The sequence below is a fragment of the Rutilus rutilus genome, assembly GCF_951802725.1.
Source record: "Rutilus rutilus genome assembly, chromosome: 15".
NCBI lineage: Eukaryota > Metazoa > Chordata > Actinopteri > Cypriniformes > Leuciscidae > Rutilus > Rutilus rutilus.
Window position 1 is genome coordinate 17,387,624 of NC_140220.1, and position 18,787 is coordinate 17,406,410.

General features: G+C 37.0%; 1 protein-coding gene across 1 annotated transcript in view; it reads right to left on the reverse strand.

Annotated features, from left to right (window-relative positions):
* nrxn3b (neurexin 3b) overlaps positions 1 to 18,787 on the reverse strand; it is a 523,467-nt gene that overhangs the window by 280,874 nt on the left and 223,806 nt on the right. Inside the window, 6 exon segments of the mRNA XM_084433352.1 lie at positions 3,580 to 3,699; positions 7,943 to 8,116; positions 8,212 to 8,402; positions 12,824 to 13,205; positions 13,316 to 13,435; positions 17,023 to 17,049. Of these exon segments, the coding sequence (XP_084289478.1) occupies positions 3,580 to 3,699; positions 7,943 to 8,116; positions 8,212 to 8,402; positions 12,824 to 13,205; positions 13,316 to 13,435; positions 17,023 to 17,049 (1,014 nt within the window).

Below are 18,787 nucleotides of genomic sequence, written 5' to 3' on the forward strand. Positions count from 1 at the left end.
GAAAAGATGAAGACAGTGATGCAAATGCAAACAGAACTGATTGCATGCTCTGGGGATCGTGTTCCAGTTTGATCCTGAACTGCATACTAGTGTCGGCTTGACAGGCGCACTGCTGCCATCTAGATGATATGTTTGGAATAGTGCTATACCAGTTGTATACCAGTGCTATACCAGTTGGAAATTTTAAGTATGTAAAGTAGGCATAAGATACTGTATACATAAAATACAGATGGCGTGCTACATTTGCCACTGTGCAGTATCCCAAAAAGCACACTGCACAGACTCTTAATGTAATGTGCTCAACTTGACCTTCTATCTCCCATGTGACAAATGAGCCATTAATAATTACAGTTTTCTCATTGCGTGTCTAGATTTCTGAAAATGTCTGGAATTTAAGTTCATTTTTACACAAAAAATTTTGTTTGAAATGTAAATTGTGGAATAAGTGTGTGAGTAAAATAGTATGTAGTATACAGTGTATACTGTTAAGAAAGTAGTAGTCTAGTATTACATTCTGAATAGAGCCACATTGCAAAAAAAATTTCCCCCATATGTGTGCCTTGTTTTCCATAAAAAAAATACAAATAAAAGGTAACAATTATATATACAGTGAGGAAAATAAGGATTTGAACACCCTGCTATTTTGCAAGTTCTCCCACTTGGAAATCATGGAGGGGTCTGAAATTGTCATCGTAGGTGCATGTCCACTGTGAGAGACATAATCTAAAAAAAAAAAAATCCAGAAATCACAATATATGATTTTTTAACTATTTATTTGTATGATACAGCTGCAAATAAGTATTTATTTGTGAATAAACAGTGAGGAACAGTGAGGAAGATTTTTGAAGAGCAGAATTCCATCAAAAAAATTTATAATTCTCCATTGTTCCAGAACAATAGAGCTTGATTATGCTTCATTAAGTATGGATAATTAAAATATTAATTAGTCAAGCTTAATTATGGATACAAAAAATATGCACATACAAATACACTCCAAAACCGGCAATTGCCACCTGGCAAGAAAATGTATATTTAATTTCTTATTAATGTGTTATTCCAAGAACACAAACTTTTCACTTATGAATGATCTTGGCTTTAAATGATGAGTCTACAAGGCTGTGGCACTCGCTGTAACTGCCGTGACCCTACATAGAATTGTCTCGCAAGCTCAAGAGCCCATTTGAGGGGTGAAATTGAATTTGCCTCTATGATTAGAAATGTCAGAGTGATGAAACGGCATATAACTGCCGGAGGTTAAACATGGGAGACATCATTAAAGAAACAGAAGCCAACTTATTCTTCATTAATGGAGACAGAAAAAGAGAGGGAGAAATGAAAAGAGAGACAGAGTTAGAGGAGAAGGATTTCTGTGTATGCTTTGCCATGTTTGAGAGGCTGCTGGGCTAATTTGACATTTGAACATTTACTGCACCTCATTACAACTGCTCACAGCCTATTAATCTGATGACTGGATAGATGGACCACACATTCCTCACTGTCATTCCACTATCTCTCACTCACTCAAAAACACTTTTACAAAAGTAGGACTTTGTCCTGAATCAGCATACTTTGTTGTTCCTGGGGCAATATTTATATTAGCCAGTCACAGCCCTTAACCCCGCCCCTTTTAAATTAGAGGGCGAACCACGAAGGATGTAAAGCCACTAACCAATTCTACTTGTTTTAATCTCATTAAGAGATTCCTTATACATTTAACAACACTAAAAAGCACAGAAACTTCAAAATCATTAATAGCACACAAAATCAAAAACCTGAAAACGCCACACTGATACTATTGGTGCATCCGAGAATATATTCAAATTTTCCTGTTTCACTATGAAATCAACACAAAGCACTTGTCAAATGGGCTTTTTAATGGTTCAGACCCTATTACATTCAACCACTTTTTTTTATTCGCTCAACCAATCACAGAATTTTGGCCAACAAAACAAAAACAATCATCTGCACAAAAGGATGCAAAAAAGTTAACGTGACTGTGCTAGTCAGATGCATAATTCCCGTTAACACAAGCAACTGAAGCACAAAGATCATGCCATTACAATAGTGTTCTCATTATAATGTTATGTATGTGAAAGTTTGGCGCTGCAAAACTTGCACTTAAAGGTGCACTTGCACTTTCTGAGAAACACTGTTGATATCTGAAATCAACCCAAACAAACACACCCCTCCCTTCATTGCTCCGCCCCCAAAATGAACGAACACGCAATGCAAGAGTGGATGTCTCTTTATCATAGTTGAAGTGAATCAAAATAATGCTTAGTGAAAAATAAAACGAAGATGATGAGCAAAAAACAAGGAAGAACAAAAAATTAACATACAATCTACAAGAGTACGTATATAAAAACATGAGTTGGTTGTTAATCTCCAGAAGCACAGCAGCTCCAGTCAAACCATGACACTCAAAACTGTCCTGTTACTACAGCTAATATTACAACAAGAGCATATCTTGGTTCTGTGAAACACAGCAAAGCCAATGTTACTCACGTATGGAGTAGGGATGTTAACCGATGACCGTTTGACCGATGGTTGACTGTATGCAACGTTAACCGATCAAAGTTGTCGGCAGTCGGTTAAGAAAAAAAAAAAAGTGATCTCTAAATTAGGCTATGATAGACAGTGGACTAAACGCTACTACAGTTAGCCATCTCATGGCTGACATAGATGTAAGTTGCAACTTGTGTGATACAGTGCTTAAATACAGTAGTAGCACATCATCTATGATGTAAGGTGATGATGATCATCATCTTTCTTTATTATTGTTAGCACTACCTCAAACTAAAGTGGCGTCTCTTCGGAGCTGTCATTTTCTTAAATGAGCCGCAGCAATGTTTCAAATGAGCTTCAAACGCTAGACAAATGCCTTTATTTTCAACGCGATCACCTTGTACCAAACCATTTCGAAACTAAGGAGCCATTTGTCCTCCGATTACATACAAGCTCCTCGGCGGCGCGTTTGCGGGACTCATGTTTCGCGCTGTAGGGGATTTTAAAAAAGTGACGTGAGTGGAAGGGCGGCAGTGTGTGTGTGAGCGAGCGGGAGGCAGAGCGGCAGAGAGATGCGACAGAGTTGCGATATTGCAGGCGCGGCTCGAAATGGCTGTTATTTCAAATAGCGTAGCATATTTTAAACTAATCGGTAAACCGGTTTCAACCGGCTAATGAGGCTCGGTGGTCGGTCAAGAAATTTTGTAGTTTTCGCCATCCCTAGTATGGAGGAGAAACAACTCAACCTCAACCGTTTTCAGGCCTTCCCGCTTCAGTCTCTCCAGCGCTGGAAAGCTTTTCTAATATTAACACAGGTCCTAAAGTTATTGTCTGATCATAACTCTTATTTTTCCAATGATATTCCTCTGACCTTTCTCTTTTGTAATGTCTCTCAGCCATCTCTCTTTCTACATTTCTTCAAATGGACACTACTTCTACTGCTGATTGGCCCGCGATAATCGTGTAGTGAAAATCTGATCCGATCGTGTTCAAATCCCCTTACCCCAGAAACTGTTTATCTTTATGCATTTGATGCTACAACCAGCTGTAGGAAAGTGTAAAGGGGTCACTCACGGTCGTTGCACTGGGTGCCGGAGTACGAGGTCATGGAGCAGTCGCAGGTGAAGTTCTCCCACTGCTGGATGCACACACCCATGTTGGCGCACGAATCCTCCTGGCATGTAGTGCTGGGCCCTGGCGTGGAGGAGACAGGAACAGTGTGAGTCAATAGTAATGACACATTTCAACAGGCATCTCTGTCACAGGCAGCACAGCAAGACCAGCATGCATGCAAGGTCATTCACGGGTCAGCATCAACACTGGGAAAACATTCATGGTGGCGTATCCGTCCTGAATACTGAGCCACACTGTAGTAGTGGTGGAACATTCAGACAAGCAAACAAACAAAACAAAATAAAACATAAAATAAAAATCTGTATGTTGGTCTTGTTTCTCCAGTAAAAATATTTACATTTCCTTAAAACCAGATAAATTAATTTAGGCAGCAGAGGGATTTGGACTTTTTTTCTTGCATCATTGGCAAGTTTTGTTTGATACAGTAAATCGATTACACTTTATTTTAGGGCTGGGTGATATATCGCATGACATTGTTAGGCGCATCTCGTCAGTAAAGCCGGTTCCTTGATTAGTAGTAAATCGCCATCACCTGCTTTTAAATGGAGCAGCATTTACAACACAGAGCCGTAGTTAACTGACAAGCTGAGCCATATCGCATTAATTATCGCGGACGTATCGCCTGCGATAATTAAAGCGATATTCAGCGCTGTTGTGGCTGTGGTGTGTCACATAACAAGCAATGACGCGTCACCATGGAAACCAAACAAACAGTGACTAAAGGCCCTTGCACACTGAGTCCGAAATTATCGCATGGGTTTTTTTTCGCTTTCGTGATTCGGTGGCTCTGAATTGTCAAAACACCATTCAAAATGCTTGCTACGGATGCAAAAAACGCAGAAAATCGAACCTGATTAGATTTTTTTTTTTGACGGACGAAAGTTTCGAAGGCAGTGTACAAGCGTGATTGACATAACGTGAGGTCGTATTTATTTTTTAACGTGCGAAAATTTCGGACGCGAATTTCTTTAAGTGCATAGACTTGTTGCACGTTAATGTTTTTTCCTTTTTTGGAAACTCACAGAGAAAAAAAAGTTTGGTAACCGCTTGCACACCCGTTTAGTTTTTCCTTTGATTAGTCTGCTATTTAGTTTCTTTGCTCCTCTGGATTTGTGGATGTATCCTGACTGATTCCGTTTACCGACCTTTATCGCCCAGCTTTCGACTACGCTCCCCTGTCTGCCATGTACAGAACCCGGTTTTGTTCATTAAATGTTCTGATCTGCCTTTGCTTTTTATGTTTTATTTTATTATACTTAAAAAATTTGTATAGTCGTTTATTTCGGTTTTTTCCACAAATGTATGACTTTTGGATGTGCAAATTGATTGCCATATGCAGTTTTAATAAAGTTGAATTAATGTAACCTTCTGTCATTTTTCCTCTTCTAAGTGTACACTTGCAGGTGTTTTGTTTCTAATTTACTGTTAGGCCCATTAAATAATAATAAGGATAAACAATATTTAAAAAGTATAGGCTATAATTATCTAACATCTGACTAATTAAAAATTAACCTCAAAACATAACATGCTAAATGAGGGATATCTAGCATAAAAAATGTATTGTCAGAATGTCGTCTCTCAGTTGTTGAATTTCGCGCAGACGTTGCCACAACGTAAATGTGTTTGCTCAGCCCGATCTCATGTATAGCGAATACCACGAATTGTATTTGTAGTGCTTATGTTACGCAGTTTTCGCGTGCATATGATACGCACTTTATGGCGTGTAATAGGCACGCACTCCGCACCCCTAATCCTAACCAAGGGGTTTACAGTGCGTAGCATATGCATGCAAAAAAACATTTTGGCATATAAATGGCACGAGAAATAAAATTTGTGGTATAGATACGCACTTTCATGAGATCATGTTTCATAATCTGCTACTGGGCCGGCCCTCTGTCAAATTTTAAAACCCAGTGTGGCCCTTGAGCCAAAAACTTTGCCCACCCCTGAATTAGATCCACCTTGCCTTGCCTCATTTTCTTGCCTGATCCCGCTGTGACAGAAGTATGCAAAAAAAATTGTTTTGCTATTAACTAGTTGTTCATTAGTATGCATATTACTAGGACATTGGCTGTTTATTAGTACTTATAAAGCACATATTAATTCTGCATGACCATATTCTACAGTACATCTCTTAATCCTACCCAATACCTAAACGTAACAACTACTTTATTAACTATTAATGAGGAGAAATTAGGAGTTTCTTGAGGCAAAAGTCATAATTAATAGTTAATAGTAAGAATTGTACCTAAAATCATCTAAAATGATACATGAGCCAGAGCAACCTAGAAATGCAATTGACTCAAAGTTTCAAGTTTGAGAATGACATAACAAAAAATGAGGTTCCTGCAAAGTTTTTTTCTCTGACTGTGCATAATCTACTCAATATTTATGAGCTAATCCTTTGCCATTTATGTGACATTCCAACTGTTCCCACACTTCCCCCAGTAATGCTTATGATAAGGTTTATACCAACAACAAAATTTAAAATAGAGTAATAAAAATAAACTTAACTCAAAATATATTAACCGGAAGCATGTATTCATATCTTAAGCAAGTATACTGTTTTATGATTATGTATATATTCACAAAAAAAAAAAAAAAAAAAAAAGATTAAGAAAATGTTTTTTATTTTTTTAGCAGTGATGAATATCTCAGATATATCTCATATATCAAATGGAAAAATCCATTTCAAGACACACAAAAAAAACAGAAATACTGAACACTGCTAGAAAAAAAAAGAAAAAAAGAAAAAAAGTGATATGCGATGTGAATACACCATCTACTCACATTTCACTTTTCAAAATGTGTTCACATTCCACACTTCATTATAGACAATTACTGAGGGAATACAAACAATTCTGTTTATGCTCTATCCAAATTCATTCAAGCCATACTGACAAATCAATTCCAGCAGCTCAGATCACCAACAAAAGAAACCGAACAGAAAAACATGCATTCAAAACAAAGAGCGAAGGCCTGAGTACGGATGTATGAAAGTGTCCTCTGGCTGAAAGTGCTTTTATTGAGTCGGGGAAGTAATGGAAGAATTCTTTCTTTTCTCTTGCTGGTTTCCGCCTCTAATGATTCCCCTACTGAACCACTCTTGGATGCACTCAACACAATATAAATGAGTAATTGCCAAAACATCCATTAAAATGCTTCAGTAAGGGAGAGAATTGTGGCCAATTGCCGTAGAACAGCGGGGACACTAGACAATGTCTTGATTTTGATGTGCCTTCAGTGGAAAGCTTTGAGCTGGAAGGTTCTTAAGGAGGATATTTATAGGGTTTGGATTTATTCTTAGTTCCCCTCAGCTACTGCACGGGTCAGCGATTAAATAAATGTAGAAATGCTGCAACTTTCTATAATTTTAATGCGACAAACAGACAGACAGACAGATAGATTACAGACAGACAGACGGACAGACAGACGGAGAGACGGACAGACAGACAGACAGACAGACAGATATATAGACTAGATAGACAGACAGACACAGAGGATAGATAGATGATATATACAGTAGATAGACAGACAGACAGATAGATGATAGATAAATAGATAGATACATAGACAGATAGATAGATAGATAGATAGATAGATAGATAGATAGATAGATAGATAGATAGATAGATAGATAGATAGATAGATAGATAGATAGATAGATAGATAGATAGATAGATAGATAGATAGATAGATAGATAGATAGATAGTGTTCTGGTGTTTTAGTATTTTGTTTTGTGGAGAAACATTAATGTTAAAGCTCAGTGCAACTTTCAGCCAGGTGCATGTAAATGAGGTAAAAAGGTCAAACCCTCTACCTTGCAGGTCAGCTTTGGTGAAACCAACTTTGTTAGCAGGAAATTTCCGAAAGAATTGGATAATAAAAAAGGGTTTGTTAGTGGAGGAAGGTCAGCCGAGAGAGAGAGAGGAAAAATTTATGAAGGATAAAGAGAGAGTAACAGGGGTAATAATTTTAGTAAGGCGGGGATAATGATAAGTTAATTTAAGTTATTTTCTACAGTTAAACAAATGTACCTCATTCAGATCTTTAATAAAAAGATTGTGGATACATCATACATTAATGGTAACTACTGTTAACAGGCCTTGGTTAAGGCGCCATCTAGTGGTTACAGAGGCTCTCAGCATATCAGCAAAACAGAAACATAAAACAATAAAAAATCTGATTAATATATATATGATTTAGAAAGACAAAAACAACGTGTAGAGGTTAAATCAGGTTTGAATTGAATGGTTTAAACATTGTAATGTGTCACAATGAGGTGTGATGAATCACATATACCTTCACAGCCCCGTTCGATCTGCCCGCTGCGGAACAGAGCGTCATTGATGAGGTCTGGCAGACGACCGTTGAGATCCATGGACGCTAAGCAGCCCTGGAAACCCTCGCGAGACACCACCAGCTTCGGCAGGATCTGGTACATGTTGGGCCCCAGACCGGCCACAAACAGATCACCTGCAAAGAGTGGAACAAGACAACTCCCAATACATGTTTTGATCTATAAAATGTCAAACATACAATCAAAAATGTCATAAAAAGGTCAAGCTGACCTTTCAGGTCCAGATTTTTAGCTCCGTTGACCACCTGGCTGACAGACTTGGCGTCCACCTTTAACGTGTGTGTGTTGCTGGCGTCTCGAGTGATCACCACATTGTGCCACTGGTTGTCGTTAAGAGGACTGTCGCTGTTTCCCTTCAGAAGACTCGGTCCATTTCCCAGGTCAAACACATAGTGGATATACCTGACAAACACAAACACACACACACACACACACACACACACACACACACACACACACACACACACACACACACACACACACACACACACACACACACACACACACTGAGCTCCACGTCCCAAATCCATCCAAGTGCACTTCACTGAAGAACACTCAGCCTAAGTACACACTGGAGCAAACTCAGATGATCAACTGAGAGGCTTCTCTATCAGATGGCCATAAGAGTGGACACTCGTTTTAAAGAGGAAGAGGTTTTATATTCTGTTAGAGGACAGGCCACAGACCAAGAGGATCAAGCATTTAGATGGACAAGGCTAACCATTCATGTCACGATCCCAGCCTGTGTTTCCCTGTCTTGTGTGGACTTTTATGTTATTTCCTGTTCTACGCCATGTTTTGTAGTCCTTTGTAGTTTTTCTTGTTGATTGGTTATTATATTATATTTTTTTATTATATTTATTATAATTATATTTTATAATTAAGTGTCCCCAACTAAGCAAGCCAGAGGCGACAGTGGCAAGGAACCCAAACTCCATCAGGTGACAGAATGAAGAAAAAAACCTAGGGAGAAACCAGGCTCAGTCTTGTTTCCCTCATCAGCCCCTTGTTATCTTGTGTATAAATACTACCCCAGTGTTTCTCGTGTTCTTTGTCTGAAGCAAGTAGAACAAACAGTGAATTTGCCAAATCCATAAAAATTCGACCTGGTTTAAATAAGTGTGAGGACCTAAAAGTGTGACGTGCAGCAATGGGTAAATTCACATGGGCAAATTTGTCTCTAAAATTCTTTCACTCTAAACTGCTTTCATTTGAAGCGAGAGATACAGGGGGAGTGGCTTTATTGCATCAGATACATGTCACTGTACACTGAAGGTCCAGTTCACTGTACTGATTGGTCTCAAACCCAGAATAAAGCCCGAAAAAACAAAGTTTGCTCAAACTAATCTCAAACTTGCCTGGGGAGCAACTGAAAGCGGCTTCATGCAACGGGCCACTGGTGTTGTCCTTATGTGGATGTACGGTGCTTGTTTTAGTTCCTGTTGTTTTGATTTATCTTGTTCCGGCCTGGATTTACTTCTGTTATCATGTTTTAATAAACCATCTGCTGCATTTGGATCCAACATCCTGTTTTTACTAAAACAGTCACCATTACAGTGGGACTCAATTCTATCCAACCTTGATTTTATTAAATAAAGAAGGTTTGATTATATTGGGTCAACATTATTTTTCCTCTGCCTGCACAGTCCTGGTTACATATACATTTAAATTTTTTTTTAAATAATAATGTTTCCGAAGCATAACAATTTAGTACTTTGATGAAAGATTGTCAAAACAAATCAAAGGTATTTTTCTTCAGAATGTTTGCTGATGATTTGTGCACAATATGACAGACAGTAAACTAAAACATTTAGATTTTATGAAGACTATTTATGTAAGTTTTACTTTTTGATGATTCTTTCCGCTAACTTGGTCTAATGAATTATATTTTAAACCTATTTGGTATTAGTAACAGAGAGAGACCAACATGTATGCTGAAAGTACAGCTCAATAGGGTTGGCTGATTCCAGAACTTTTTGAATCGATTCTGTTTTCAATTTTTTCATCCATATTAATCAAGTTAATTTTAGACTTTTTTTTAAACATCAAGTCTGAGATCCTGAGAAGTCTGGAAGCTAAGGTGAAATCCTCTGTAATATAACATTTGCAACAATTGAATGGTCTTTTGTTCACTTAACTCTCGTATCATGTTGATCAATCGTTTTTAAATCTGTTTTAACTTAGTGCTGATATGGTGTTTTGGTCATCAGTATTATCATTTCTCTCACTCACTAGTCACCACTTGCTGATGAGAGCAAATCTGTTTGGAGAACAGATTTAAAAGATTTGTGTCACTAAACTGAAACAAAATACCCACTCCTAGCTTTTCCTCCTACTAATGTAATGACGTATATTACAGCAAGACTCAATGAATGAATCAGTCACTGAACATGAACAAATCATTTCAGTGAACATATTCAAAAGATATGCATCACTGGGATGAATCAATTTCCTCAACATTAGCTATTCAAGGTCTTCTGGGCCGTGTAGTAGTTTGATAATCTGGGGCTGTGTTCACAGAACATTTTATCTTACCACTAAGAATTCCTATTCCCAGCCGGGGAAACGGGGAAAACGGGGAAAACTCTAGTTTTGGGCTTTCAGAGCTCGGAGCCCTCGATCCCATCGGAGAGCACGCTAAATATGCTTATTTTACTCCTTTACTGTTCAATAATTTTTAAGTGTGAACTTGTGAAACAACTGCCACAGGTAATATGACATTATTTTCTTATATATTTATTAGGGCTGGGGGAATTAACGCGTTAATCTTTGCGATTAATATTAAATATTTAATGCGAAAAAAAAAAAAAAAAAAAACGCAATTAACGCAGCACTTTTTTTTTTTGCCTCGTTTGAATGATTTCCTGTTGCGGCTGCTATTGAAAAGGCCGAAAATATGCCGTCCCGCCCCTCCGTGTTCGGCGATCAGGTTTCATTCTGGCGCAGCTTTCATGAGCGGGTCTTTTCCGCTCCGTGTGTGCGCCGCGGTCTCCGTTTCAGGTGTGTGTGTGTGTGTGTCGGCGTGCTGCTGCACTCTCTACTCAATATTCCGCTCCATGTTTGCGCTGCGCGTTCTGCTCTGTCATTAACGGCCCAAACGCTCCAATCATGTACCGATCATGCACTGGAAAAGTAAAGTCCGCTCAAATAACGTGAAATTTCTCAGTAGTAGACTTCTGTTTGCTGAGCTGGTATGGTCATGCTGGGCAACAATGGTAAAATTACCTGCTCTGATCACATGCTCTGGTAATAATAGGTAGGACTATATTTTATTTTGATAAAAAAAAAAAATCTGTTAAATTGATTATGTTGATTGATTATTGAAAAAGAATAATATATTGATATTTCATATTATTTTAATTTAGGGATATTTTCTGTTCCTTTTTTTTCCCCTGTGTTGTTTAATTTAATTAGGTGATTAAGTTTAAATATTGATGATTACAAGCTTGGGGGAAATACAATTAATTGCAATTAATTACAGCAAATTGTGCAATTAATACAATTTTTTTTTTTTTTTTTTTTTTTTTGATTCCCAGCCCTAATATTTATTAAAGATTTATTTTTGCCGCTTTTGCCTTTTTATTATGATAGGACAGTGAGTAGACAGGAAGCAAAGTGGAAGAGAGAAAGGGGGGATGGGATTGGGAAAGGTCCATGAGCTGGAACTCGAACTCGGGTCACCAGAGCTACGCACAAGGCTATCGGGCCAAACTTGATGTTTTATTCTTCATCATTCAATGCATTTTGCCTGTACATAAATTAACTTTTATGTTATGTCATCGCAGATTAAAATCTATAAATCAAAATATTGAATGCATTTAATCTAGTAGAGATTAGAATCTGGATGCAGGAATAACTTCCTGGAATTGAACAGCTCCAAAACTAAACTGATGCTTATTGGTACAGTGGCGGCTACTCGCAAGGCCGATCCAGGGCCGGCCCGCGGCATAGGCGGAATAGGCAAATGCTAGGGGCGCCACTCATCCATAGGGGCGCCAAAGAGTGAACGAGCGATTTTTTTTTTTTTTTTTTTTTTTTAAATAATACTATTTAAAAACCATTAATTTGAAATACTAAAAAAAAAAAAAAAAAAAAAAAAAACTCCACAAAAACTTAACCAAGTCCCCAGAGTCCGGTCGGGCACATCAATCTTCCCCCGCCCAGCGAGTGCTTGAAGTGCGTCAGAAACAGAGCGCGTGCGATCAGTTGTTGTTAATTTGTTGTGTAGCGTCGCCTCTCGCCGCATCCAATGTAGACAGCATTGCTTTTGTTTGAAGGCGCTTAACACACTCAGGCTCCCCTGTAGAAACGGGCCTGGCAGCTCGCGCCGGGTCTAGACACTGTGAAAATTACCTGATTGTGACGGATGGCCGAATTTACATGACACATTATAAATGAGCATTATAGTCTGCGATAGATACAGTGCCAAAAAGAAGAGAAGAGGATAAAAGGGGATAAAGACAGAGGTAAAGTGATGTAATGAATGAACAGTTTATCTAATTTCATAGTAGTAAGATACTATAATTTAATGGCAGTTATTTTTACCTTAAACTTTATGCTAGCAGTTGTTCTGAGTTCTCCAGAGGCCATCATTTTTAAGAGTGTCTCCTAAATCATCAAGTTAGGAGCTACTTTTAGCCTTAAGATGTTTTGTGAATAAGGCCCCTGGATTCTATAAAATGAGCACACTTTTAGCAATGTTCCTCCCAACTCCTCAGAATGGATTCTTTATGGGATAGATTCCCAGCCTTACCTGTCAACCTCAATAAAATAGCCATATAAAAACTGGAAATTGGTACTTTGAACCCTCTTCTTCCACTCACCCTTTGACAAGCTCCACGGCAATAAAATCATTCCCGTCTCCACTGTTGAAGAGAATGAATCCGTCACCCGAGGTGGTTTTGAACTGAAAGAACAGGTGCATGGTGCTATATGCCTGGAGCGTAGCAAGACCCAGATAACTTCCTTTGGTCTTGAAGGTAACAGGATCGGCCACAATGGAGCGCATGCCGAAACGAGCATTTAGCTCACAGAAGTCTATGTCCCCATTCTTGCACATGTCGATGTAGAAAAGGCCGTTGAACTTCAGGCCTTGCAGGTGACCAATGAAGTTGGATGGAGCCGTGGAGGCAAAGCGCCGTTCTGTCAGAATCCCGGTTTCAATGTTACTGAACTCCAGCCGAGTGTGGTCACCATTCATCTGACCTGTGAAAGGAGAGTAGGAGGTCTTGGTAAAGTGATTAGTAAGTGATGGACTAATGCATTATATAGGGGGCAGATACTTATGCTCTGTTAAGTTTATACTGCATTCGTACCTTCTGCCACATCATCATCCACCATGAGTTTGAGGTTTTTACCCCGCCGCATCACTCTGACTGAGTGCCAATCATTGTCATTCACTTTCTGGCCAGCATACAATGTCTCTGGGCCTTTACCTGAGAATGATGTGTGTCAGTTAGTGTTTACACACACTAGCATTGTAAATAAAATGTCTGGCTTCACATCATTTTAATAAATCATACCATGTGTAAAGGTCACACACTCGTATGTGAGAAAAACTAAATCAAAATGTTGGTATGCATTTTCAAACTTCTGTCATAAAGATGATAGACCACAAAAATATTTTAAGTGAGGTACATTGAGAAAGTCAATAATTCAGTGATAAGTCAGTCAAGTATCAAATCAACTATTTAAACTGCTGTTACTCAGAAAAAGGTGAAAACATGAAACAAAACCAAAGTATGGCTGAGGTATGTGTGGAACAGCATATCCATTCTGCAGAAATGTTAAAGTGTTAGTTCACCCCCCAAAAAATTTAATTATCCTATAATTTACTCACCCTCAAGTCAGCCAAACACAATCGGAGTAAAAATATCCTGGCTTTTCCAATCTGATAGAAGAAAGTCCTATACACCTAGGATGGCTTGAGAGTGAGTAAATTATGGGATACTTTTCATTTTTGGGTGAACTAACGCTTTAAGTATACTAGTATGCTAGTAATCTGTAGTGCTATGTGCCCTATATGTGCTATATGCTAGTAATCCACTCCAAATGTAGAAGTAGGCATTTTTTTTTTTAAGAGTGCACCCATACAAATATACTAATAAAGATTGAGTAGAATTAATCCAAAGCACTGATTGTTGTACAGATTTATTTGGCACCATTAACATAAGCTGCTCAAATATATAGATTTTTCAGACTTCAAATTATCGAGCATGAGGCAAAGTGCCCCTCTAAATGCACTGTAGAATTAAAATGGTTAATCAGCACTGTATTACCTCTTTCTTTACATCCATTGTGCTTTTAATTGGAGAATTAGCTTAATAAACAACAACCTTTAATTGACAAAGACGACTCTCTAAATGACTTGCCCTGTGTGTTTATACACATCTACACAAGTTTAGAGTTTTTATAGTTAGTTAAGTTAGTTTAAGGTTGATGGTGACATAACACTTGAGCAATGACAGTAATTAAATTACACTACATTAAGATCACTTTATAGCAAATTACTTTAATTTAATAATACATTTGTTTTTCTCTGTCATTTATAGAGACACACAAAGTCTTTTGTCCCTTGATAATAGTCCCTTCATTATAACAATTATACTTAATAGTGAACAAATGTCTTCAATGAGACCTCCTCAGATTTGAATGTGACTCAATGGATGATTTGGTGCTCTGATGCCACAAGCGAAGGAAGACCAGGAAGACTATTTTGATTCACACAGAACACTATCGAACTGTTACTGAGTGGAGTGTTACAATGACTGCAGACTAAGATAGTCTGCCTTGATTCTAGACGTATTTTTCACATGTTCTCTATAGATTTAAAAATAAAATAAAACATCTGTAGTGTCATGTCATAAACCAAGCAAAACAGCTTTAAAAACGGAATAATATTACAACATTTGATTAGAGCTAAATAAATAAATAAATAAATACAATAAAAAAAAAAATAAAAAAAATGTGGCAACACTTTAAAATAAGGTTCATTAGTTAATGTATGAACTAACCATGAGCAATACATCTGTTACTGTATTTGTACTGTATAATCTTTGTTAATGTTAGTTAATATAAATACAGTTGTTCATTGTTTGTCCATGTTACTTCACAGAGCATTAACTTATGTTAACAAATTCAACTTTCGACTTTAATAATGCATTAGTAAATACTGAAATTAACATCCACAAAGATGAATAAATGTTGCAGAAGTGCAGTTTTAGCTCATGTTAACAAATGTAGTTAACTAAGTAAGGGATAAAGTACATCCAGCTGGTTGTTCTCTCAAAATAAACCCCCGACAGGGTGATGTGGGGGCTGGGGCATTCCATCAGCAACCGGCTGGATGTACATTTTCCCGCTTGTTACACGGCTACTTGTCACATAAGTAAATAATTAGAGTCTAAGAATTTTATTAGCACTTTAAACGTGAATCACTGAACGTGATTTCAGATTAAACTGTTTTAAAATCATACCTGTTTGTATCTCATAATCCAACAGTGTACAAAACAATAGTCACAAAATGGCGGCAGCTGCGCTTGTATGAAACAAGAGAGAGCGAGTCCACGATACTGGATGGCATAATTGAATAACTGTATACATAATATTGATTCGACCGAGTTTAATATTTTATTAGTTCACCAAATGCCATGTAATAATGTTAACTAATGAAACCTTATTGTAGTGTTACCAATGTAAGTATACTTAAATGTAATCACTTTTATTGCCAATAGCAATGTTTGATTAAGTGCGTAGAAATAGTAACTTGATTATGTATTTTGCAATGCTTTACGGAAGTAAACCATTACAGCTGAGCCCAATTTATTTTGTTAACATTTTCAATGTTAACAACAATCTGATTGCTGGGTTGTTGAAGATAAAATCAAAACAACTTTCTACAAAACCTCAGAACTTATGGTAGGCATGTTTTAATTTTTTGATTAAAATCTATTTCTTTCTGGAGAAAATGAATGGGATTTTACTTCTGAGACCAGACATTTGTGCTCCACAGGAAAAATAAATAAATAGGGGGAACAACCTCACAAATCTCTGCTAAAGAATGGGATGAGGAACGGGAGGCTTTTAGATGAGTAAGAGCAGTTATATTTTTCCAGAAGAAAAAACTGCATTATATAAAAAAAAAGAAGAAGCTTAAATATTAACATTTTAACAGCATATAAAACATGGACAAGGATGTACACTACCAATCAAAAGTTTGGACTTTATTAATTTAGCTTTTAATTTATACTTAAAATCCCTTTGATTTAAAGGCTTAGGCCGTTTGTTATGGTTAATGTTTGTTCATAATCATTATATACTATTAAAAAACTGCAAACAAGAATAAACACACATTAAAACGTGTACATCATTTTATGTATTTATTACTGTTAGTCAAACGCATTAAACTTTTAATAATAATAAATAATATAAAACAAAATTTGTACTTATTTATATAAATCTATATAGTATTGTCTCTCTATATTTTATGTAGTGCACTATATATAGTGGATAGGGAGCGGTTTCGGACACAGCTTGAGACACTAAAACTGAAATGTAACATTTCAAGAAAGTTTGAGCTGTGGAGCGGTGAATGAAAAATGTTGAGCACACGAGAGAAGTTATTTAGGGCTGTTTAAAAGCATCCCATGATACACCTCATGAAGCTAGTTATTCTGGGCAAAGAGTGTTAAATTTAGAGAAATTCAAATAAGATATTTTGATATTTTGATTTATGTAACACTTTGCCATACTTCTATTTGTGTTATATCATAGCTTTGATGACTTTACTATTAATCTAAAATATGGCCAGATTATAATAAAGAATGCATACGATTGAGTCCAAACTTTTAACTGCTAGTGTAGGTTAGCAACACAGTTTAAAACGTTTGCTAATACTTTGACTGTATATGGGAAATACATAACACATAATTTCATTAGCTAAGGACTGAGTTTCTTACAGCATTCATCTAAAAAAAATCCAACAGGTTAAGAAATGAGTAGAACAAACTGAATAAAGACTTACTGGTGTTACAGTTTATCCTGCCACAGTCTAGATGGGGAAGAACAAGTGACAGATGAAATCGCATCCTTCAAGGATACAGCTGCAGACATCCAACAACAGAAACACCACCTTCTGGGGACGAGCACATGAAGCGGCGGCCATTCTGGACTCTTTTCCAACAGCTGTTTGAGCATTCTGGACAATATTTTCTGATATACTGTAACTCGGTTTGCCAATTTGATCCAGCGTATCTATGTTAAATGTGTATATTTGTGTTATTATTAACATGTAGCTTAACATGCAGAGACAATTATAAGTAAACCATTCTTAAGGAAGGTTTCTACAAAATTCAAAACATTTTGGCTGTATCTAAATATTGTTCTTTTTGTCTGTCATTTTGAGCATTCAGACTAGCCAGATTTTAATGAATATAGTAATAATCCATTTAAAATGGCTGCCTGCTTTAAGCCAAATGGATTCATCAACCTGGGTATTCTTTGTCTTTCTTTGTTAATTATCTTACAAATTACTGGTCACCAACTGTAAGAAGAATTAGACAGAGAACTGCAGATTTTTATAATAATTGGAACTGTTATCTGGGCTGGAATCCATATGGCCATTTTTATCATGTGCCGTCAACCGCAACAGAAAAGTGGGAGCAAACAGCCTCGGTCCAAAAAGCACCAGCACCACACAAACTTGTAGCATGTTCTTCATATAAAAAAAAACAAAAAAAAAAAAAAACAGACAGTCATCTCAGTTAAGACAATATACTGAACTAGTGCAATGGATACTGAATGTTCTGGTTGTTATTTATACTTAAGTGTATGAATGGAAAATGAAAAATTTTAGCACTGAAACTAATTGAATTGGCTATTGAATTTACTGAAATTACTTTAATTTTGATGTTGCAATATATTTAAGATATGGATCATCAGGCCTATATGGGTGGATGTTAGTAGAAATGACTGTGTGTGTGTGTGTGTGTGTGTGTGTGTGTGTGTGTGTGTGTGTGTGTGTGTGTTGTGGCCACGAGCTGCAGGTGTGCTGGATGCTCTGGTCTCGGGCTGTTTGCTTACAGGGCCGCAGGCTAAAGGCCGTTGAAGGGGTGAGTACCATCTTTAAACAAGGCATGATAAATGCCGATAAGAGCGAGGGATGGGGATGGATACATATTTTCCTGATAACGTGACAAAAATTGTTGTGCAGATGTGCACCTGACTGTTAAAACCACCTTACCATAAGAAAAACAGCAGACACAAATACTGAAAAAGTATCACAAGGGACAGTCCTGTCCACAGCATATCATTTAGGGCTGGGTGATATATTTTATATGTATATATGTGTATATCACTATGACTTTATCATGTTTTTTGGGGGTTTTTTTTGGCCATTTAGTTTCTTGTCTGTGCCAGTAGGCCAGTTCCACACCCATTCCTTGTGTCAAAAAGTTTACAAAGAACTTTTTGATAAATATTGTATGTTTATAATTTGTAGGGTGGACAAAAAATGTATTAAAATAGAAAAATGCAAAATAGAATAATTTCTCAGACTTTTGGACACCAATGCATATAGGTATATTTTGTTGTTTATTACTATGTATTGTCATATTGAAGTCTTTAAATTAAAGTGATTAGAATTCTTTCTTGTTTTCATTTTGTAAAAACAATTTGAAACATGAAAAACAACTTTATTATTTAAAAAAAAGAAGAGATTTTCACAAACTTTTTTCACCGAAGACAGACAGACAGACAGACACATAGACAGATATATATATATATATATA